Source organism: Poecilia reticulata, linkage group LG17 (genome assembly GCF_000633615.1).
Source record: "Poecilia reticulata strain Guanapo linkage group LG17, Guppy_female_1.0+MT, whole genome shotgun sequence".
In the NCBI taxonomy this organism is placed as follows: domain Eukaryota; kingdom Metazoa; phylum Chordata; class Actinopteri; order Cyprinodontiformes; family Poeciliidae; genus Poecilia; species Poecilia reticulata.
In genome coordinates, this window is record NC_024347.1 from 1,723,640 (window position 1) to 1,746,704 (window position 23,065).

The 23,065-nt window shown below is 40.2% G+C and overlaps 2 protein-coding genes across 3 annotated transcripts in view; one reads left to right on the top strand and one right to left on the bottom strand.

Annotated features, from left to right (window-relative positions):
- The window catches only part of rem2 (RAS (RAD and GEM)-like GTP binding 2), a 53,498-nt gene extending 43,374 nt beyond the window's left edge, over positions 1-10,124 (top strand). Inside the window, exon 5 of the mRNA XM_008433001.2 lies at positions 8,606-10,124. Coding sequence (XP_008431223.1) covers positions 8,606-8,928 — 323 coding nt within the window. The 3' untranslated portion in view covers positions 8,929-10,124. The remainder of the gene's footprint in view (positions 1-8,605) is intronic.
- A 4,906-nt stretch (positions 10,125-15,030) lies between these two features.
- nop9 (NOP9 nucleolar protein) lies at positions 15,031-22,295 on the bottom strand. Of its 2 annotated transcripts, none has more exons than XM_008433003.2 (12): positions 22,211-22,295; positions 21,471-21,743; positions 20,281-20,517; positions 19,833-20,045; positions 18,244-18,351; positions 17,323-17,464; positions 17,045-17,237; positions 16,825-16,965; positions 16,618-16,737; positions 15,754-15,966; positions 15,572-15,677; positions 15,031-15,493 (listed from the first exon to the last, which is right to left on the bottom strand). In XM_008433003.2, the coding sequence occupies exons 2-12, from the start codon at positions 21,706-21,708 to the stop codon at positions 15,339-15,341; spliced, it is 1,866 nt and encodes a 621-aa protein (XP_008431225.1). In that variant the 5' UTR covers positions 21,709-21,743; positions 22,211-22,295; the 3' UTR covers positions 15,031-15,338. The 2 variants fall into 2 exon arrangements, with proteins under 2 accessions (XP_008431225.1, XP_017165295.1); XM_017309806.1 differs by lacking the exon at positions 22,211-22,295 and adding an exon at positions 22,093-22,201.
- Between the last annotated feature and the right edge of the window lie 770 nt (positions 22,296-23,065).

The following is a 23,065-nucleotide window of genomic DNA, read 5'->3' on the forward strand; positions in this document are numbered from 1 at the left end:
ATTGGCATTTGCTTTATTATTAAATATTTTAAATTCGTTGCTGTTCTGCTCTTTATCCATCTTATAACCTATCATGCCTCACATAAACTTTATCAAAATTCACTGCATGATACGGATGAAAACATGAGTATCAAAGTTTACTCTTTAGATGGGATAATTTAATCATAGCATGTCTTTTTGTCCAAGATTTCGAGGATGACCTGAAGAAATGGTCACTGATGATGTAAAACATCATATTTATCTGTCACATCAGCTTCACTGCTGCGGACAGAGAACGAATGTAAAAATATAATGTAATTTGTTGTTTTCTGTGCACTTAGGTTTTGTGTTTTGCAGTGAAGCAATTTAATTAGCTTTTTTCTAATATCTTTGTACACTTAAAATAAGTAAGGATTTGCCTAAAAGCAACCTCTAACCTAGATATAGAAACTTGTTTTAAGTCAACTCTTTAATATTGATTTTAAAAAAGTACTAGTTCCAGTTGTAGTTTTTTCACATATAATGGGAAAAATGTCTTGTTATAAGTGAAAATCTCAGTGGAACTCTTTTAAAAAAATCAATATTAAGGAATGATTGACTTTAAAAAAGCTCCTATATTTGTTGAAAAGTTACTTGTAAGTTAGTTTTTATTTCAAATGTGCTAAGATATCTGCACTAGAAACTAGTTAAAAAATACTTGGTAAGATTTCGTTTTTGCAGTGAGGAAGCTTTTAGTTGCGCACCGAAAGGACACTCCAAAGGGATGGACGAATGGACGGTACTAAAGCGTGTTCATGATTTAACATGAATATTATCATTGCTCTCATTCAAGAGATAATTTAAGTGATGGGAAATGGGGACCTGTGAAAATGCTATGCGCAGTAGATACAGTCATAATGGACAAAAATGTGCAAAAAGATGTCCTCACAGTTGAGGAAGGCTAATTTCTAATCAGACCTTAGCCCCCAAATGGAGTAATTTCTATGCATATAAAACAACTCGCACTCAAAATCCTCATGAAAAGTTATATTAGCTAATCATAAACCTCATTTGCATGAGACCATTGTTTAGCTTGGCGTCGGCTTACTTTGAGTCATAATGACCCAACTGATTAACATTCATGATTATAGGCCTCAGGCTGTGAGCTTCGTCATTCCACAGATGTTTCAAACCAGACGTTAAAAAAATAGAGAGAGAGAGAGAAAATGAAAGACTAAGCTAAAGAGGGAACCCTGTTAGTGTGGTTAGCTCCAGAGAGAACTCGGTACTTGGTGGTGCTGATGGGATAACGGTTTCTCCTGGCATCACATCTCGAGTGTTGTTGCTGCCACTTGACAAGGTCACAACTTCATGATGCATTTAGCACGGACAACAGAGCTTTGCTGTCAATTACTCCACATTAATTGTTTCCGTTTGTCCTCATTTCTGGTGTTTTAATGATATTTTTCAATTCCATAAAAGTGGGGGGAAAAATATGAAAAGACTCCAAAATCAGCTTCTGGTCCTGATAGAGTTATACTGGCAGAACAACTACTCTCAGCTGATTAGGAGTGATACAAAAAAGCAGTTTCAGCATGCATAATTCAGAATGTAAAATGAATGCTGCTCAGTTGAACAGCAACAAACTACACAGTCTCATGGGAAACCCACACTGATATTGCTGCACTGCCTTGTGCTAATTGGKGCAGTCCAACTGGCTGGGGTTGTCAAAATAATCTACATTTTGCTGATAATCAATGACAAAAAGAAAAGGATTTCTTCCAAAATACAAATATTCATTAAAATGTAAACCGAGACATTTTCTTTGTCCAGATTCTGAACTTTTTGGAGTTGCAATACGTACACACTACTTCCTAAAGCAACTTGAAGATGGCAATTAACCTAGCATGCATGTTTTTGTAATGAAGGAATGAGCCAGGGTATGGGGGGATTTTGCTGCCATAAGTCAAGAGCTTATATTTTCAATTTGAAAGTATAAGCTCTGTTTTGCTCTATTTCATCTACTTCAAAACTTGTAATGCTTGAGCTTAAATTTTCTATTCGAAAGCATCACCTTGAGAGAAATCACATATGCACTGTGAGAACATGCAATCTGTATGCAGACCAAATGCCAAAAAGATTCAAACGCCGGTTCTCCTTGCTGCAAAGCAGCGCTGTTAAAACCGTCACCACTTAAGCTTTTTTTTTTTTTTTTTTCGTTTTAAAGTGTACATTAAAGCTGACAAAAGTCCACTAGAATCTATTCAAAATGCAACTTATGTAAAACAGAAATTTAACAGAGCTGCTGATGAATATGTTCACATGAGCCAGATCCTGTTCTTAGCCTGTATTATAATTACTTGTTCGGCTTTATTCGAGGTACGTTCTTCACGTTGAATAAGGTGAAGTGTGTACTTCACCTTCAAGTATTTAAGGCATTGACAGCAATGACTGTCATCTTGTCCACTTTCTTACTAAACAGAAAATGTTTATGCTTTTGCTAAATGACAGTTTTTCTTATTTGTTTGGAACTAATTATGAAAATAAAATTGTCATACCGTTACTAATTATGTTTTCTGACATAAGAACCCTATCACTTTATTAATGGGATACTGAGAATTTTAACTTTATTATTCATTTTTTGTCTTTATAATATCTTATTATAGTATCATAAAACATTCATGGATGCAACATGGGAAGGAATATTTTACCTTTCAAACTAAACTCGGACATAAATGTACCTTTTAATGCCAGATAATAGATTTAAAATTCTGATCAGAATAATAAAGATGTGAATTGAGTTCCTGAAAAATATATATATCTCATATGATGCAAAAGCATGTATAGTAATTAACTATAACTAATTAACTATACTATAACTATGTATAGTAAGTAACTAAAGTAGCATCCATGTACAAAAGTATAAAAAATAAATGAGCATTTCTGTCAGAAATGGATAAATCTGAGTACTTGTTGTTTTTGCTGTGTTGTGAGAAATCCCTTCCTGTTCTGCACTGTCAGTTCATGCTGACTACTATTCACTGGAGGTAAGGTACTGACTACTGATAACTGATTCACTCAAAAGAATATAAAACATAACTACAGGTGGGGCTTAAAATTAAGACTAGCGTGTTGCTCGGGTTATTCCAGTCTGAATTCAGATGGCAAATGTCTTCCACTCTGCCCAGTTTAGGCAGTTTTGTGGTTCCTTCAATTACCCCTTACCTTGCCAGCCTCTTTGAAACCCAACTGCACCTTCACTTCCTCCTTTTCATCCTGTTGGAGTGAATCGATCTTGGCACTTTTGCTCTCATGCTGCTTTGCTGTTCAGGTGTTCCTTTTCATCTTTTCTCACGGAGCAACATGAAGGTCTGAGAGGATATAAACAGTGCTGAATAGAAGAGGAGAGGAGGCTTCTGGCACAGCAAACATCTGGTATTTGCATTTACTATGCTGCATAATAATGAGGGTGCGGAATAAGTAGTAGGAATACTTAACAGGAATTTGAGCGCGTTTATAAAATCTGACGTTTAAAAATCTGAATAGGCAAGTTCTCAGTGTTGCCTCTTGATAGACAGAAGTTGGTTTTTACATCTTTGCTTTAATTTGCCCTTTGAAGTATTTTCTAAAAATCTTTTTCCATTGCAGGATTTATGTAGAATAAACGCTAAAAAAGAAAGAATAAATATCTGTTTCTCTTTATCCTTAAGCTATGGTTGCTTTTTTTCTCCTCTGGACTCTAAAGGTTTATATCCCTCCTTTTGATATCTTACTACAATTATCGGTACATTTCATTTCATGGTAGGTCTACAAGTTTTGTTTCTCTATAGACTAAAAGTTTTCTCCAATCTTCTCTGCAGAATAGCTCAGGAACATGTTTCTGAGTGATGGCTATCATGTACAGTTGGACATTAGTGGATGGGAAAAGTCAGTCAGAAGTCTAAGAAAAAAAAGTCAACCAAAGAACATCAACGAGGGCCAGCAATACTGAAACGGGTGCCTGAGAAGAGTCCCGATGTTCTTGGTGAGCACAAGGCATTAATGTCTTTTGATGCGCTAGCCTGTCGTAGGAAGCTGAGTGGCCCCGCCCGGCTGCCTAACAACCTCCATAAAGAACCGGTTCCCCGGCTCAGAGTGCTGATCTCATAAAATCTATTTACGGCGCGTACGGTGACACTTTAATTCTGGTATCTCTCACCTTCCTGCTGTCTGTTTTCATCTTTGCCACAAACAGCTTCACATACTGTCACAGTGGAACATATTTATCATCTGCTCCGTGTGGCGACGCCGTTGCCCTGCTCCTCGGGGCTCGGAGTAATAAGTAGCCGCGCTCTGTTTGCATAGTCAACGTTCTTCACGTCCGTCTGTCCCCTCAGTCCGTCTCCGTCCTCTTTCTCTGTATGCGTGCTTAATCTGCCACCTTACACCAGTCGTCTTTTCTTATTATTCATCTCTATCTTTCCCTCTGTTCTGTTCTTCGCTTCCCTTAGTCGGCAAAAAGTCACACACTGCATGTTATCGTCTCTCTTTCTCTAATCTAAACACACCTCTCTGACCCAGTTCTTGTCCTAACAATCTTTTTCCTGCTCTCTTTCTGCCTCCTCACCATCTCAGATTTGCTTCCCTTAATTTTGTCCCTTTTTCCTCACACTTTCTTCTAGTCTCAGTCGCAACAGTCGGAAATTGACCGGCTGATTCTAAATTTGAATGGTTTCTCATTAAAGAAGACATAAAAACAGTCTTCAAAATATGTTTTGAGCATCATCAATTATTTTACACCAGAAGCAGAAATGCTGTGTCACACCATGTGAGAGAGCCTCCAAATCATTTACTATAACAAAGGCAAAGACAATACAGAGCTGAGATTCGAAGCCGACTTCTACAGCTTATGTCTGTAGTGTGCATCTAGAGAAAATACTCTGAAATATGCAAAAAAGAAACAAATTTGAAATCCATCCTCTTCAATTTCTAACAGAGGTTTAAAGTAGTAAAGAAAATAATAATGAGCAACCTCGTTCTCGGTCTTCCTCTTATGTCACTCTCTCAAATCCTGAAGGATCTGCACCAATGTCTCAAAATGCAGTGAAAAATACTGTTTCCTTGTAAATAGCTTCTTCCACCTTAGTTCATCCTCTGATATCACTTAAGACACATCACTAAGATTGTAGATAACCTCTTTTCTTCAGGAACAACTAGGTTTATCATAACAATTTTTGCTGGATGATAAATTGTCCCAGAAATGTTTGCGATAAACGATAATATCGTTGTTTTGAGATCATTTTCAAGTAGCATATCATCACCTTCCTAAAATAATGGCCTATTTTTTATTTTATTTTATTTTTTTGCTTAAAGTAATTTTGGAAGAAAAAAAAACACTTTATGAAAAAAATGTATTAGGCCATTATTTTAGGAAGGCGACAATGTTGATAATGGTATTATAATTCAAGCTTGCCCTCTGAAAGACCAATAAACTCTTAATTTCACAAGAGTGGAACCGGATGATGCTCAAAATAAAAGACAAAAACATTAAACAAAAACCAAACATTTTATCATAAATTAAATAAATTATGAAGTCTCTGCAAACAAAATTATTACTCTTCAAAAGCTATTAATCGTTGGCGTGGAAATAATCGAGCTCATTTTAATTTATGATGCGATTAATTGCTTATTGTGACAGGCTTAGCATCAGTACCTCTAATAGACCGTTTTTGTCATTTGAACCTGGCTGTGTCTCGTACGACACGAACTAGATGCGGTTTCTGACATCCCGACTGGCCGGTCAACGGTCGGCTTTCTTGTCAGCGCATCTCTAATTCGTACGCTGGTTCTCTCCTTTCACCCGGTGCCGTGTTTTCACTCTTCTCCTGCCCTCGCTTTCTCCTCTCTTATCCTCCACATGGTCTTCCTTTTCTGATATTACACAGCATTGACTCCATCTTCTGTTTTTATTTCCCCTCGCTTGTCTTCTTGCCTGTCTCTTTAATTCACTTTCCCAAGTGCCCTTGACAGATCATTCAATCAGCTGCTACTGGTATTAGGGCGAATCCTTTTGCTGATCCAGTTTGGGATTTGCTTTATTTCCTCCCACCGTTACCTCTGCCGTTGTTATGTGCCAGAGCAGCGGTTCGACAGCTGCTGGGGTCGGATTAGTACACCCAGATCAAATCTGTGCCTGTTTTTGTGTCTGTGCCTTTCGCACTGAATGCTCATGCCATCAAAAATCAGGTAGATGAAGTGCTTACAATGCTCAAGAATATGAACATTGATGGAGGGTTAAAGCTCAGACCGTCCTGGTGGATCAGGGTCACAGAACTGATACAAGCTTTCTTTTAAAACTGCATTGAAATCCAAAGAAACTTGACTGTTATTTCCTAACATACAAAAAATTGTTTATTTCCCAAAGCAAATAATGAGATCATTAAAGAAGAACTTTTTAAGAGAGAACATCTGTTAATGTTCATTGGATTTCACTCTGAATACATCAAACATGCATTGTGTTATTTTTGAAATTTCCAAAAGAGAAAAAGATTTTTTATTTTTTTTGTCTCTGCCAGCCTATTTCTCCACTTTGACTCTCATTTTAAGTAACCATTCAGTTTCTTGCTTATATGTTGCATCATACATTTGTATCATGTAGATTACACTTTAGCTGCTTAAGGAAAATAAATGAAAGCAGCAAGTTGTATGGTATTATTTGGTATTTCTAATCTAATTAATAATGATTGCGCCTCAGACAGTTTTACTCTTCATAATAAATGAACATGGATCCAGGATCCTTGGGTGTTCATAAGATTATAAGGTGAGCTCAAATTACAAGCCATTGGCAACATGGGAATGTGAATTAACATAACTAAGATCATGTTCGTGGGAATTAAGAGTACAATTTTTTTTTGCCTCCCTATAGCCTGTGCTTCACTTTCGTTTGCTAATGCTACCTGGCATTGCTTGATTTATACTTGAATTCAGTTCATTTATTAAAGGTGTTCCCTCTAGACCTGGACTTGAAAGCTTCACTTTTTGTGTGAAAATTGGCACCCGAGTTTAAAACATGTCGTCATCGTCGTCTTCTTCCTCTTCTAAGCCCCGTTGTTTCCAACTCATTTCCAGGCAATCTTTGACGCATTTGTGTAACAGCAATACATTATAATACAATGTTGCTAAAAACAAACTTTTGTTTTACAGTACATATTCAAATGTTATTGCAGTTCACAAAGTTATTCTCCATTTTTAAAACTTCATTATTTGATTTAATGACAAGGATTTATTTATATTAATTCCACCTCAGTTTCAAGAATATTGTCAGATGGATGTGGCATTCGGTGCATGAAACTGGGTACAATGTACAAGTTGTGTATTTTTATGAAGGAAGGCACTTGTTCAATCTCCCAGTATGATGCCACACAATGTGTTTGTAGAGAGATTTAACAGCAGCTGGGAGATAATGGACATTTCAGAATTACTCAGCATTTTTAAATATGTTCAGAGTAAAATTACAGCTTCACATCTCCCCCTTGCCCCCGCCACTCATAATTGGTGCTTTCAAATATTTATTTAATATGCTTCCTTTTTTTGCTGTTCTGTTTGTATTCCATTTGAGTGCTTCATGGTCTCTTTATAACACCCACCCACAGTTCATGTGGGGCTGACCTGTTCCATCTGCCACCAAAGTGTTACCCTCTTACATTCTTATACCTCATAGTCACTGTGAATTGGAAAACTGTGCTTTAATAACAGTACTCAGTACAAAGCGGCTTTCTTTTTTCCCCCCTCCCTCTGTTTAGAGCAGCGGTGAACTTAAAAGCACACGGGGGTAAAAAAAAGAAGCCGAAAAAAAAAAAACAGTCATTTGTCTTGACAGTGCAGCCCATTTGTAGCCGGATGATCTGTATCTGTCAGCTTTCCTTATCATGACGGTTTGTTTGACCAGGCTCAAAAAGCCACTTCCAGCTCAGATACACGACGTTGTCAACAAAACACTCCGTCACCTGTCCTCATCCACCGTTTACACAGGAACCATTTTCTCTATCTGAGGCGCAGCAAATAGATTTCACCTTACCCAACACGTACAGGCAACATTAACCCTGTGCAATACTGACTGTTTTTTAATTTATTTTTATATTTATGTTTATATGTGATTAATGCAATGGGGTGTAGAGATGCTCCCCGTTGCATTAGACAATATTGGAGTCACGAAAACAGTGATACTAAGTCTAATGTGCTTCCACTTCCACGAAAAAGACTCAATTTATCTTTTCCTTCAAAGTATCTACTTTAAACTTCAGATGCACAATACACAGTTCTGTTTTTCACAAGAATCATAAACCCCATTCTTACAAAAAAAAAAAGAAAAAGCTGTTACCAGACTCTATTTGCTACAATGAGGTGTGACAGAAGTGACAGATACTTATGAGATTGAGTCTCGCAAACAGCAGCTGATCTGAAGGTATTATCAGACGGTAATGCATATCACACACACAGCAGGGAGGAACATTTATGTGCCACCTTCATGATCTTAACATTTGTTGATTTCCAACTGCTGTCTCTAATTGGCATCTGCAGCTGCTACTGTGAGAAACTTTGTCTTAATGAGCAGCAGGTTTCTAAAACGAGATCTGTCTTCCTCTCTTTGCTTTTCTTCCTCCTCCAGAGGCCCAATCCAGCGCCATGATGTTCGACTGCGTCTACCTGGAGCTCTCCGCCTCTTTGGAGCACGGCACGAACGAGCTGCTGGAGGCGGCGGTGCGGAGCGCGAGAGGGGACTGCGTGGGCCCCGGGTGGACGGACGGCGACCCGGCAGCGGGACGCCGGGAGAGCCTGACGAGTCGCGCCAAGCGCTTCCTGGCCGGGCTGGTGCCCCGCTCGTACGGGCGCGACCGGGAGCGCGGCCGCTACCGGGAAATGAGCCGCCACCGGGGCAGCAAGATCCTCCGGCAGAAGTCCCGGTCCTGCCATGACCTCAGCGCACTGTGACCCGCGAACACAGACGGGGACGAAAACACACTCCACATTAACACAAAAATATAACAAACTGAAAGACTTTTTTTTAGGAGGCGGGTGGGGGGTTTGTAAAAGACAAGAGCAAAACAGGTGAGTGGAAGAAATCGGATGATGTGCAAGAGGTTTGATTACAGGGTGAAACGCGGGATGACAAGGGCGAGAAAGATGAGAGGTGAATGATTACAGCAGACAGCCTCAGGTGGCGGTGAACCATCAGCGAAGGCAATTTTGGGACAAGCGGATGAGGAGGTGGGCTGCCTTTCAGCTCCAGGTTTCGGTGAATCAGCGATCGCTCATTACCTGAACGGATCGGGAGAAAGAAAATCAGCAGCAGAATCAAGGTGCCGACTTTAAAGCCTAATCAGGCCGATGGACGGATGAATGGAGTCACAAACACACACCCAGGTAGCACGCACCAATGTAGAGACTTATAGCATTTTATTATGTATACTTGTTAAAAACAATGTTTTATAGCATGCGTATTAACAGGAGCTAACCCTATAGGTTTTACAGTGCCCAGTTTCTTGACTTTACAGTACCTCAGTGGCCATTAGCAAATGCACAATCCCAGTAGTGTTTGAAACGATGCCAACCCAAAGGCAAGACTATTATTACACGTCCACACCATTTTTCTGTCCGCACTGCTGTTGAGGGTTTGTTTGTTACCAAACCACAGCAGCTACTGCAATCAGTGTGTTCATCTCAGACTTTTATATACCAGGTTAACACATCAGCACTCAAGCCATATTGTTGCTGAATGCACAGTGGGCAGCCAGCACAGCGAACCCTTTACCGCAAGACGCGAGGCAAACGATGAAAGAAAAGGCGACTGAGGCGAGACTCTTTGAACGACGCTGAGTCACGGACCACAGGGAGGCTCTTGGAGGATAAACACGAAAAACAAATCTACCTGTGGCTGTTTGATGTTCTCTATTTTATTGTTTTGTTTATTCTTTTTTTTTTAAAGTTACCTGTTGGAACTTCTAAATGTGACTGATTTCTTCAGGGGTTTAGATCCAGAGGACGCTCTGGGAACGTTGTTGAGATTTCTCCTGGAGCGTGCCGGCGTCACCGACACACACACACACATCCCCGCTCGTTTGTCACCGTCCAATGAGCACTCTCATCCCCTCCACTGGGAATAAATACGGTTTGGTTTGACATCTTTATGAGTGTTTCTGTGATATTTTTTCAAAGGGCGCATCAGGAGGCGACAGCAGCCGTTTTGCCCAGGTGAAGGAATTAAACGCCGGGGCCTGTCAGATGACTCACTGGACCCCAAAGGACCCCACCACTTATTTAGGGCAGAGCAGCGAAAAGATGCAGTGTCAACACAATGTGGGCTGACTTTAAATTGTATACTGGTTCAGGAGGGGCGGAAATATGAATGAGTTTATCCCGACTTCAAGATAAGCAGTGAAATAAATGACCTATTTATTTGTGGAAAAGCAAGAAGTAGAAATTCCTTTATCTACTTTGGTGAGATTCTCCACTTTTTCCTTAAGACCCTGACCTTGAGCCTTTTAAATTCAGCTGATTTTTAAGCTTGAAGTTTTTCATAAAGTATTTATTTTAAAGTTACATGATAAGGAGCAAGTTTAAGTGTCCATAAGATATTGTTTATAAGTTCTAAAAAAAAAAAAAAGCTTTAACAAATTAATCTGATTGAAGCATACAACCATTGCTTTAAACCCCAGTACAGGTACTTAAACCAATTTAACACTTTGGTATGTCATAAACACAAACTTGCTAAGCTGGTGAACCTGTATTGTTTGTCTTGCTAGCTTAGCATCAGTTATTTGACTGAGCAGTTCAATTCCCTCCCTGCTTTACTCACCGTTTCTAACAGATATGGCTATATAACTCTGATATTGTAAAAATTTTAAAAAGCAGGGATCTATAAAGATGTTAGGGGTATTGGATAGTCGATGACTTACTAGCTGAATGTCACTGCTAGCATCTGAACTCCAGCTAGTTTCACGTGAGCACAGGACCAACACAAAATCAGATTCCTGCCATTTTAAAACTACTTTTGGTATTGCAGACCATTTCTAAATATTAAAGCTGATCAGTAAAGTTTAAAAGTGGGGGGGAGGGTCCCTAATGTGATAACAATTAAGGCTGAGGAAGCTAGTAACAAAGTTCCTTAGTGACCTGCTATACCAGGTGGGACCCTAAGTTCACACATCATCCAAATCCCATCACAAAGACAATAATCTACAGATACTTACCTGCTGGTAATCTCTCAACAAAAGTTCAATTTGAAATATCTGAGGGAAGAGTCTGGATGAGTTTACTCTTTTTTTCTCTCTCTCTGAGAGCAGCTTTGAGACAAGATTTGTAGCAATCGCCACAGTTATTACTCACTTCACTGCACATATGATGTTTTCTTGTAAAATTTTCCTTATTTCGTTGGCTTTTTGTTGATGTGCGCTCTTGGCAAGAACCACAGTTCTGATCCATTTATTAATTGCTTTTTTCCCCTTCTCTCTCAAATGACGTTTTAATATAAAAGCATCAACTGAGGAGAAAAAGTATGACCAATAACATGAGATTTTTTTAACTTGACCAACACAATGGCATCAAAATACTTCACTGCAATAAAGGCTGGGAGCAACATAGTAATATTGCTTTGCTTGTGTGCCTTTTTTAGTACGACAGTCGAAAAGCTAGATGATAAAATAGAAGTACTCATGCAAGGCGAGAGAGATTGATGGTAGAGAGCTGAAGGGAAAGTGGATGAAGATGAGACCTCGTTCACATGGAAACAATTTTAGGTGTATCTGCAACAGTTTGTTTTTTTTGTCATTTAGGTGCATCCAGACAGATTTGGCATCTTGGGAGAGAAGCTTTTCATTTTGAAACTGGGTTCCAGAGTGGATAAAATTCAGAATGCTGGTTTTATGTTTCACTTTTACAAATAAACATGGTACCATTTGGTGTTTTTTTTTTTTATCAAAATCAAAATCATGAATGCTCTTAAAGGTCCGGCTGTGCCAGGATGTATTGATAAAACCTGTTCACAAACTCTTAAAATATCAATTATTAAAATTAAGTAATGCTACTCTACATCTTCCTAATCCCTCCAGAATTTTGTGATTCTTTTTGTGATTTTTTTTTTTTTGCAATACAATTCAAAGTGTTTGTGGTACTAATCTGGGAATATTTGTGATATTTACGATAAATGCGACTTTATTTCTCGCCACATAGATCCTGGACTATAATCTGACATCAATTAAGGCTGAGGCAGCTGTTTAGTAGAAAGAATTTTTTTGACAATTTTGACAGAAAATCTGAAATAAACTCTCAGCGTGAAAAAGTGCAGGGATTTGTTGATTTTGCGTGAATTTCCACAATAATTCTCAAGAACCTGGAGGGTCTGATTTATATAATTTGGCAGTAAACAAAAACTGCAACAATTTGATAAAATATTTAATTGATAAAATAATTTTTAAATATTTAAATTTAAGCACACTTAGCAGTGTTTAGTCTAGGATCTAGAGGGCCACATAAAAAGTTGTGGCGGGCCAGATTTGGCCCACGAGCCATGAGTTTGACACGTGATGTAGAGGAATCGCACAAGAAAACCTTTAAAGTCAACAGAGAAGTTCAGACTTCCTAGAAGTATCTCTACTTCACAAAACGACAGCAAAAAACCCCAAATTACTTTAAAGTTGTTTTGCTTCACACACTCCTCCCCCATTTTTCTTTGTCAAATACCTTGGAAAAATAATTATTCCGTTTAAGAGTTATGCATCACATCCTCACCGGGTGTTGTTTACTCATGAAGAGCTTTAGCTTATGTCTGCTCCACAGTCTGGATTTAAAGACAAATCACTCCTGTGATGTTTGGGGTATTACTTTTCTACCTTGGAGGAAACAACGCGCAGCAGCTAAAAATAACTTTGTAGCGTTTGTTTACCTGAAATGCCTCCAAAATTAAATTTATGTCTGATGGATTATTCATGGTTTAAGATCTGGATTTGCTGAAAGCTTGAAATTTTTTTTTTTTTTTTTTTGCATAATCATCACTTAGGTTCAGAGCATGAAATGTGAGCTGCTGTTCTACTCACACTGGAGGGTTTTATTTATTCCCCTTCAAACGCAACATAAACACACCTAGTTTAGTTACCAAAAGAAACTAAATGTGTACATATTATTGTTAAAAAACAAAAAATCTGGCTACACATTTACTCCCTAGGTCTGTCATGAGAGCCCATCAGTCCTCTGGTTCTGGTGCTGGCGCGATCTGGAGTGGATGCGCTGAAGAACTCTTGAGAGGAAGTCAAACTGGCAAAGAAGCAGAGGGGTTGAAGGGAGGGAGCGAGTCAGACGGAGAGACGAAGGGGTTGGAAGAAAGCTTTGAGGAGTAATGGTTGCTTGGAGACCGTTGTCAAGGAGACAGTAAGTCCTTTGGCATCTGAAATGTCCTACATTTATGTTGATATTCAGAAGGAAGAGGGGGGTGTTTTTTTAGGTCCGATTTCACTTTTTAACCCCTCTCGGCTGTGAGGGGTGCGCGAGATTGTCGGCGATGAGGTCAAACGGAGGATGACTCCACGACCTAGAAGACTGCTGAAAGAGGGCGATATGGAGGTTGGGATAAAACAAAAGGTTTTCATCACACTTAAAACAGGTCAAAAAGAAGGGGGGAAAAAGCCATCAGATAACAGCAGCCATGTGACAGCCCCGCTGACGCCCACAGGAGGGGAAAGAGGAGGGAACGGAGGGGGGACGATATGACAGAATTTGTTTCCGTGACACCCTATCGGCGTCTCAAACTGTGACAGATATCCTCCCTCTTTGTGTTTCCCTGGCGCTGACTCATTCAGTGGGCATTTTCTGTGGTTCTTGGGCAAGAAAGAGCACTTCATGCAAGCACAGGGGGGTGGAGGCAGAGAGAGAGCTCAGAAGACTCAAAGCCACCCACTGAGTACCACTGGAAAGCCTGTTGAAGTTCCTCTTCGGCTTCCACYGAAGAAAGACTATTTTCGGTGAGCGCTGTGCATAGCTAATGAGTTGCATGTTGCTTTCCTTTGGGGAGGGGGAGGAGAGGCAGGGATGGAGGTATTACTGATGATGGAGGAGCAGAGTTGGTAAAGAAAGCAGACCTGGCTGACCCTGTAGGAGGGGGAGGGGGGACCCATCTGATTCTGCTTTCTGCTCATTGTGGCACACAATGAGCAGAAAGCATTGGGGACTTGAAAGCAGGGGACTTGAGTCCCCTGCTTTATATGAGCGCACAGTTACAGCAAACAAACAGCAAAGAGAAGCCTGAACCGTCGTCACTGAGGGGAGGGAAACGTGATTAAACTTGGGTTGGTGAAAGCTACGAGTTGGGATGAACAGTGAACAGGATGCAGCCTCATCAAATGTTGTGATCCTCATGCCGTTCTCCACTAATCTGGATTTTACAAAAGATGAAAAGTTGAAGGGATGGCCAGGGCTGCCAGAATAATAACAGAACCATCAGAAGATTAGTACTCATGTTGTAGAAGGCATGCAAGGCACGTATGAGAAGTAAAAAAATATATAAATGAAAAAATACATCCCAAGCTTTGAACATCCCTCAAAGTGAAGCTTAATCCATCATTCAAAACGTGGGACTGCAAACATACCAGGATGAGTATCACCACATAAACCTGAATGCCAGGCAGTGAGAGCGTTAAAGAAGAAACAAGCAACTCTGGAGGAGCTGCAGAGATCCCCGGGTTGGACAAATTGTCAGTAAAGATATTTAGACAGAAACTCAACTGTCTGGCATTTTAAAAAGAACGGCGAGAAGAAAGCCGTAAGAAACTTCACTTCTGCAGTTTTTAACGAGTCAGGTAGTCAGATGAGACCAAAACGGACGTAAGGCTTACAAAAGGCTAATGTTGCTGAAATTGCCTTGTTAAAGTCTAGACAACGAGGAATCTTTCAAATTATGGTTTACAACCACTTGGCATGGAGCATAAATTATTTGACAAAACAAAAAAAATGGGCAACAATGTCCATCCATATTTCCACTGCGATAAAAGCCTCCCACGAGAATCAGACAATAAGCAAGTAGACATATATTCATACCAACGCTTATTTGTAACAAGAATATTAACATTCTTTTAATGTTTAAAAATGTTCTTTAGTTTTTTTTTTTTTTTTGCACCAATGGGAATCAAGTATCACAGCCATTATTGATCCTGTATAGCTGATAAAAGTCTGAGGTGGTGGACAACCTCACCATACACGCACCTCTAGTGCCACCTACAGGTTACATCTCTTCTCGCACCGAGTTGTATATTAAAAATCTAAAATCAGCAAATGAGTCATAACATATATATATATATATTTATTTTTATCAACAAACAAATAATCACCGAACAATTTTACTAATCTGCGGCTTTTTATTCCAGAAGGTCGCTGAAAAGTTTCCGTTTCTTRGATTCTCCCGTCTGGATTTCCTGCCAGTGGGCTCTCCTGTGGACAAAGTGGGAGAGGCCGAACTTCGCCCAGACGTGACGAGAGAACTGATCGGACCTCAGCTTGCTTTCGCTGGGTACTGGAAGAGAAGGACGTTTAAAGAAAGTGAAGCAAAAAAAAAAAATACAACTGAAAGTGCTAAAAACATCAACGTTACCAAGCTCCTGCGCGATGCTTTGCCTCTGGCTGACCGAAGCGCTGTTCCACGCGGCTTCCAGGACTCGGCTTCCAAGCCTGGAGCAGGCCATCTGCACATACTGGCCCTGAGAGGAGGAACGGACATTCACATTTCTGAACTCCGCGAATAACCCAACACTAAATCCAGCGAACATATTGTACCTCCAGTCTCTTGAGGATCTTGCCCCTGCCTTTGTCACTRGATGTGGTGATGAGGGCCTGCAGGACGTGGCTGCCGGACGGGTCAGAGGCCATCGTGAGGATGTCGGCGGGGCTCAGGGTGCGCAGGCTGCTGAGGAGGTGAGAGCGCTCCTTAAACTTGGCCAGCGCTTGGACCAGCCGGGAACCGTGGTAGCAGATGGAAGTCAGCGGGACCTGAAAACGACAAAACAATCTGATGAGGCGCCGGGGAAAACAGGCGAGATCAAATGTGACACCTGAACTTCCTCAGAGAGTTGAAGCTACTGAAACAAAAGCGGGAGAAAGATCTTGGAGGAAAAAAAAAAAAAAAAGGTCTTCTTCAGATGAATGTTTTCATTTTTATCATTGTTCACAACAAAGAAACAACTATGTGGGCGTAGAGGTTAAATGAATTGTGGGAAAATAGACTTGAGTCTGTCAAAAAAACAACAATAAAGTTCTCAGTTACTAAAAGTGTTAAATGGAGTTCTAAAAGGTTCGTTACTGGCACCAATGTGTTTTCTTTCCTTTATTTTCATTTGTATTTGTATTTTTTCTTAATTGCCACAATTTTACATTGCTTGCAGATGGCAGAAATCGGTTTTGTTGTGAATACGATGCAACTCAAGAACTACATGTAATATTAGAAGATCTAAACAAGTTAGTTTAGTATTAAATGTATTACAAACCTCAGTAAAACAAAATATATTGACTTTTTTTAACGTAATGTTAACTGAACTTGTCAACTTCAACTGAACAACATTTAATAAATAGTGCTGAAATGTAAAAATAAAAAAACAAAACAAAAAAAAAAAAGACCAGCTATGTAAAGAGTTTGTGGTTTACCTCTTTCTGTGTGCTGCCCTCTGTTGCATCGGTCTGGTAATACATCTCATAAGTGAGCAAGGACATAAAGAGCGGCAGGCAGCAGACGTGTCGAGAGCCGGGCTCGGCGCAGTGGAAAGCCTGGAGGGAAACACGGCACAGAGCTGACATGATGATGGAGGAACTCCTCTGTGTTTGTAGCAGGACAAAACCTTTTGGGAGGCTCACGTTCAGAAGGCAGCGCATCATGTCGTCCTGCTTCTCTCCGCTTTGCGCGCAGCTTTCCGCCAGCTGGACGATCACGCCCATGTGACCCGCGGCCAAGACGGTCTCCACGCCCTGGACCAGCTCGTCGAACAGCTTCGGGAACTGAGGACGGGAAAGCCGTCAAGTAGCGAACTCTTCAGCCCCCGTGACTCCACCACAACAAAAACAAAACACCGCCTACCAGTTTATGCTCGGCCGAGGCGGCTGTCAGCCTCTGGACGGGGAAGTTGGCGATAGGATGGAGGGCGAGGTCAACCAAACTGCCCTTGAAGTGGTTCCTGTAAAGGTCGCGGAGAAGAGGTTTGTGGGAGAGCTGGATGACCGTCTCTATGAGGCGACTGGAGGCCTGGTCCTTCAGGAAGACCAGCAGCGGACTGTAGGGGACGAGATAAAAGGGCGTCCAACGTCATATCTCTGCTACAGCAACCCTTTACCGAGAAAAACCAAAACACCTCTGACCTGACTCCGGGCGCCGAGCTGCGGCTGGTCAGGTACTCCATGGTGCGCTTCAGGAGCTGCTTGCACAGTTTGGGTCGTTTTCTGTGACACACGGTCAGCATGGTCTGGAACACGGCGCTGGCAGCTCCGTCTGTAACGCTCACTGAAGAACAAACAAATGGAAGAACAATTACAACGGAGCCCCAACAGAATGCGCTCAGGTTAGCTTGTGTTTGTAACGTGACTGAAGAGCAGGAACATTTGTCCAAACTGTGAGTAAAACAATCTGTACGCATAATATTTAGCAGAAGACAGCGTCTTTGTGCCCTGACATTTCTTATTAGTACTTGCAGAGGCTTTACTGCCACCGACTGGAGGCTAATGGGAAGGCATGAAATCTGCTGCTGGCTATTTTACACAGTCGCTTAAAAAGAAATAGAAGAGTTGAGGTAAAAACACCGGCTGTACTTTATAAAATAGTTTCTCCGGACAGTAAGGATTTAGGTAAAGGAAGCTTAAACCTCTGCATGAGCATTAGCAAAGAGGTTTATTGACTTCAATCTGTTTTTCTTTTACTACTGAAATGAAATGGTTGTATTAATATTCATCCATTTAGTTTTTTTACTTTGGTTCTGCTGCTTTCAGGTCTCAACAGACATCGGGGTGAAAACCACGGGATTAAAATGGTTTCCTCACGTCTTTTGAATCTGATTAACATTTCCTTGCCTGCTTCTTTATGCCAAAGCAATCTGTTCATTACGTTTTAAAAATAAAAACACACGTTTCATAGTCGATATCAGATTTTCCAGTCCTCTGTGCTAAAATGTTCTCTTTGTGACGGGAGTACAAAGAAAGAATTGAGTCGTCTATAATCCGGTGAAAAGAAGAGAAAGAAAAAAAGAGGCGAGTGCAGAGATGGTGTGATGATGAAAGGCAGCTTACGATTAATATTTTCCATCAAGGTCTCGGTGAGGCTCTTCAGCTCGTACCAGAACGAGGTGGGAATCTCAAAGTCGGTCAGCTGGGGGGCCGCCCGGTGCTCTTTGGCACCTAATTTGAAGCAGAACATCAAACGAGAGACACGGACGTGAAGTCAGACGCCCTGACCATCACACATGCTGGAAAGGAACCAAAAAGCTTTATTTCGTTTCTGAAACAGGAACAGCAATAAAAATGTGGCCAGCTCTCYGTTTCTCTCTCAGAAAAACAAAAGAGTTTAAAACCTTCAGCAAGCAATTGCTGCAATTTGCATCAATACTCCCTCGCTATTTCAATTGGAAAACACACACACACACACACACACACACACACACACACACACACACACACACACACACACACACACACACACACACACACACACACACGCACACATTATACAGATGTAGTTGCTGTGAATGATGTCCACAGCCCAGGGACATCGTTACGTTTGGCAGGAATCAAACCAGCGGAGAGGAGTCGTTATTTGTTAGTCTGGGCATGAATGGGCACTCTGTGGAGAAAAACTTCTGGTCGGGTAATTGGCCCGGTGCAACTCATGCGAGAAACGGAGGAGCTTATAACTAGAGGGTACCTGGAGAACAGGGGAATTAAATGGAATTAAAGCCCTACTTTAAACGTCCAATTACTGCCTGCAAAGATGTGAGTGAGTGATTTGATTTAATTCAATCAACAAAGTCATGGTCTGCATAAACAAGATGCAGTATTCTGTGACACTTTTTTTTTTTTTAAATGTCCTTGGGCTTTTTCCGTTTGTTTTGTCCTCACCACAAATTGGAACGTCTCTGTTCAGGCTGCCTGCAGTGATTTTTAAAATCCAGCAGGTGTCACTGTTCAGCAACACACCAACATGGTCAACTAAGGATTCTCCCATGTGACAATTTGAGCCAATGGCTGATAAGCTGACTTTTAGCAATATTAAATATATGTTGTAACTATTTCCACACTTTGAAGAAAAAATAAATAAAACAAATTTATTCACTTGTGATTTTAACTGAATTCTTACTTAGCGGAAACACAGCAATTGCAAAATTGTGGAGGGTTTTTTCCCTGTCACATTAGCAGAAGATCACCACCAGGTCACGCCGACAGCTGCACTCTTCAGTGTGGATGCTACTATGAAGCAAAGAAGACTTGAAGTTGACTATTTTCACTTCAGTAATGAAGTCAGGGTGGAATTCAAATTCAGCAGTAATCAATAATCTTCCATTMAAAAAGACTAATTCAGTTGAAAACCTCACATTTATTAGAATTTTATATTTATTTTGAAATGTTTCAAAGTGACCGCGCTCTCCACCAGTGGTGCTGTCAATGACAGAAATAATTAATGGCTGCTCAAAACTTAAAGGGTGGCAAAACCTTAATTATATTGTTATATATAATTACACTACAGCTTTTTAAAGAGACATCTGGAATTAGGAAAAGTCCGTTTTACCAGGGCAAAAAAAAAAAACAACACAAAAATCAAAAGCTTGAGAATCGGCCACATGCACCTGTCACTAAAACACGTCAAGGCGCCTCTGTGTGTTTACCTGGCTGGGCTTCGGTGCGAGGAGGTCCGACGCAGCCCGCCAGCACGTGTAAAAGTGTGCGGACCACGTGCGAACCGTGAACGTGTCTGATGACTTCTGAGACGCTGTCTTTCACCACCAGACTTAAGGACAACACCTGGCTCTCAAGCATCCCGGCGCTTTCGTCCTCCTCCTCCTCTTCTTCTTCTTTGGACGGATACTTCTGAGAGAACTCTACAGCAGAACAATCAGGACATGTAAACCTAAACATTTATTTCTTTGTTTAAGGCTTTTTATTTGTGGAATAAGAAATACAAAAATGCTATCATCACACATGAACAAAATTTTTACCTATATGTTGCCACTTTTCTGACTTAGACCCTACTATGCTTTTGTTTACAACAATAACAATTAAAGTCTTCATACAACTCAGAAGAATTAAGCAAATAATCATATATTTCACACTTACCCTCCCACCKGCACACCTGTCTGAGCGCGCTCTCTACGACGTGGCCTCCACAGCGGTCGCACRAGACCTCCTTAAACCCCGCCCCCGACTCTCCGCCCAGTTCGGCCAGGACTTCCCCCACCTGGTCCGGGCTGGACAGCGGGAGCAGCCGCTGCAGGGTGATGCTTCCCGTCCGGTCGGTGGCCACCAGGCCGGCTTTACCTTTCACCTCGGCGAGGACGTTCCCCACAAACATCTCTGTCAAATGTATTGCAAATATATTTATTCGAAACGCACAGCAATGCCAGTGAGAATTTACACAAGGAATGACCATGAGGTCAGTTTGGTGTCTTACCCATATAAGATTATTTTATACATGCAACTTATATTTAATAGATACACTGGCTCTAAACCTGGTCAATTCCATGTTTATTAGGGTGGGGGRAAAAAAACATAACTTTTTCCACATTTAACCTAACACAGCTAAACTGGTGCCATAAAGCTTGTTCAAAACCTAAAAACYGACATTTTTTATATAAACTTTTTTCAGTTTAAAAATGAAAAACCAAATTTAAGCAGAAAATACAGATTTGAAACTGAAAAAAAAAGTTCAAAACTATTTTTTCAGATTCAAATCTTTATTTTCAGTTTTAATTATTTTTCAGTATCAAAGTTAAAAATATATATTTATATGTGTGTGTGTGTGTATATATATAATTTCTTTATTCTTTTTTTAGTTTCAAAATAATTTTCAAGTTTCAAAACTTTTTTCAGTTTGATTTTTTTAAAAAACTTTATGGCCCCAATGTAGGTCTTTAGTCCATATAAATGTACAACTTGCATGGACAACAAACAAATTCTGAGCCAATCATGTGTCAGCGTTAGGCCTCAGTTTTCCTACTGCTATCCTCATCTCTTTCTGGATTTAATTTCTTAAAAAGAGGAGGGAAAACACAATCATCTYAGATCCTCAGGGACTTGCGCTGAATATGTTCAATGTTCATGAGGTAAGAAATAAAAGCTAAATCCTAACCTCTGTGGCTTAAATGAGGACAAATAAAGCAGCTGAGTGAAGGACAAAGATATGGAAATGTTTTCTTCATATGAACAACTGATGTAATGTTACRCAGAAAAGTCACAGTATCTGATCTTTAGTTGCAATTCTAACTTTTAATCTTCAGTTCCCCCGAAGAGAAGGAAATCCATCTCACCTCTCTCCTCATCTTCTTCAAAGCCTTCACTCAGTCGTTCCCCAACGCGGCGGAAGTAGCCAACACTCAGAGCATCCAGTCGCTTCCTGCCACCGTCTCCCTTTGGTTTTTGTCCCTCTTTTCCTTCTTCACCTCTGTTCTTTTCCTTCTTCCATTCTGCTCTTCCTCCATCTTCAGCAGGGTGCCTCCTCTTCCTTGCACCTCCTTTCTGTAGCTTTTCTCCGTCTTTAGCCAGCATGTTTGGGATCTCAACACACGGCAAAGTCCAGTTCTCTGGTAGAAATGAGATAAAGAAGCATTAGCTGACTTTATTCAATATCTTTTCAACGTTTAAAGTGGGAAAAGTTCTCATAAATATGAGGCAAAAATTAGGCGTTATAGCTGGAGGAAGCCTTAACTAAGGAAGYAATAGTKATTTTAGCTACTATAAAAATCCACCTTCAATGTATTTTCTGCTTTTACTGAATGCACGCCGAATTTATCGTCGATTAATAAATATTAATGCTTCCTCTGAACTAGCAATTTATTTCRAGTTCATTATAAGACTGATTAAATTTCTATTAAAAAAACATAAGAGTACGGCTGAAAAAAACAAACAGCACTTTGACCCGTTCTTGCTAACCTGCTGCAACAAAACCGAAAAAGAGCGACAGCGAGATTTCTGTCAGTGAAAAGAATAATATATTTTCTTCTACAAAATGAACATTTTATTTGAAGAAAACTACAAAATGACAACTCACGTGTGAGACCAAAGAAGCGTCCTTCTTCCTCTTCTTCTGTAAAGTTCCTGTTTGTGCACCTGAAAAGTAGCCTAGAGATGCAATACTGCCACCTACAGGACTGGAGTAATGGATCGTGTATAGAAGCTAAACAATTATATAAAAAGCCATTATTTTCCATGTCATTTTGAATCACTTAATCGTGACAAAAAATTTATAATTTAGGAGCTTTCCCCAACAGTTAAATGATACAATTTCTTTCTTTCTTCTTCTTCTTCTGTTTCAATGTCAACTCTTTCTATGCTAACATATGTATTTAAAAGTGACATATGAAGTTGCACTCAAGATTCCCACCTGGTCATGTGACATATATTAAATCCTGGGTGGTTATTTGTTCCAAATTCAGAGACCAGAGCTCAAAAACAACAACTTCAGCAAAAAAACAAAAAAAAAAGAGGGTCAGAAAGGTCAGAGGCTTTTAAAAACAAACATGTTGAAAGAATCTCATGATGATTTTAAGACAAGTTAGTGGATTTCCCCCCCCTTTTAATCCCAAAGAAGCTGAGCTGAGAGTCAAATGCTGTGATTTTTGTAAAAGAAAGTTTTGTGCAAGAAAATATATATTTTTTAAAAAGTACAATCACACTTTGAGTCTAGTTAACACCACCAGGGGGCAGTGTAGTAACTATGTTGGTCTATTGCTTCCTCTTAATCAGTGACTCCTCTTCATCCTGTCCTGACAAGACAGGAAAATGAGATGTGGACATGAATGCAAATGTAAGTGATTCAGTCAGTCAACCGATCAATCACACACTCTATCCAGATCAAAAAATGCAGAGGAAGAAAAAGGAAGAGCAAAGACCACTGGCTCAGCTT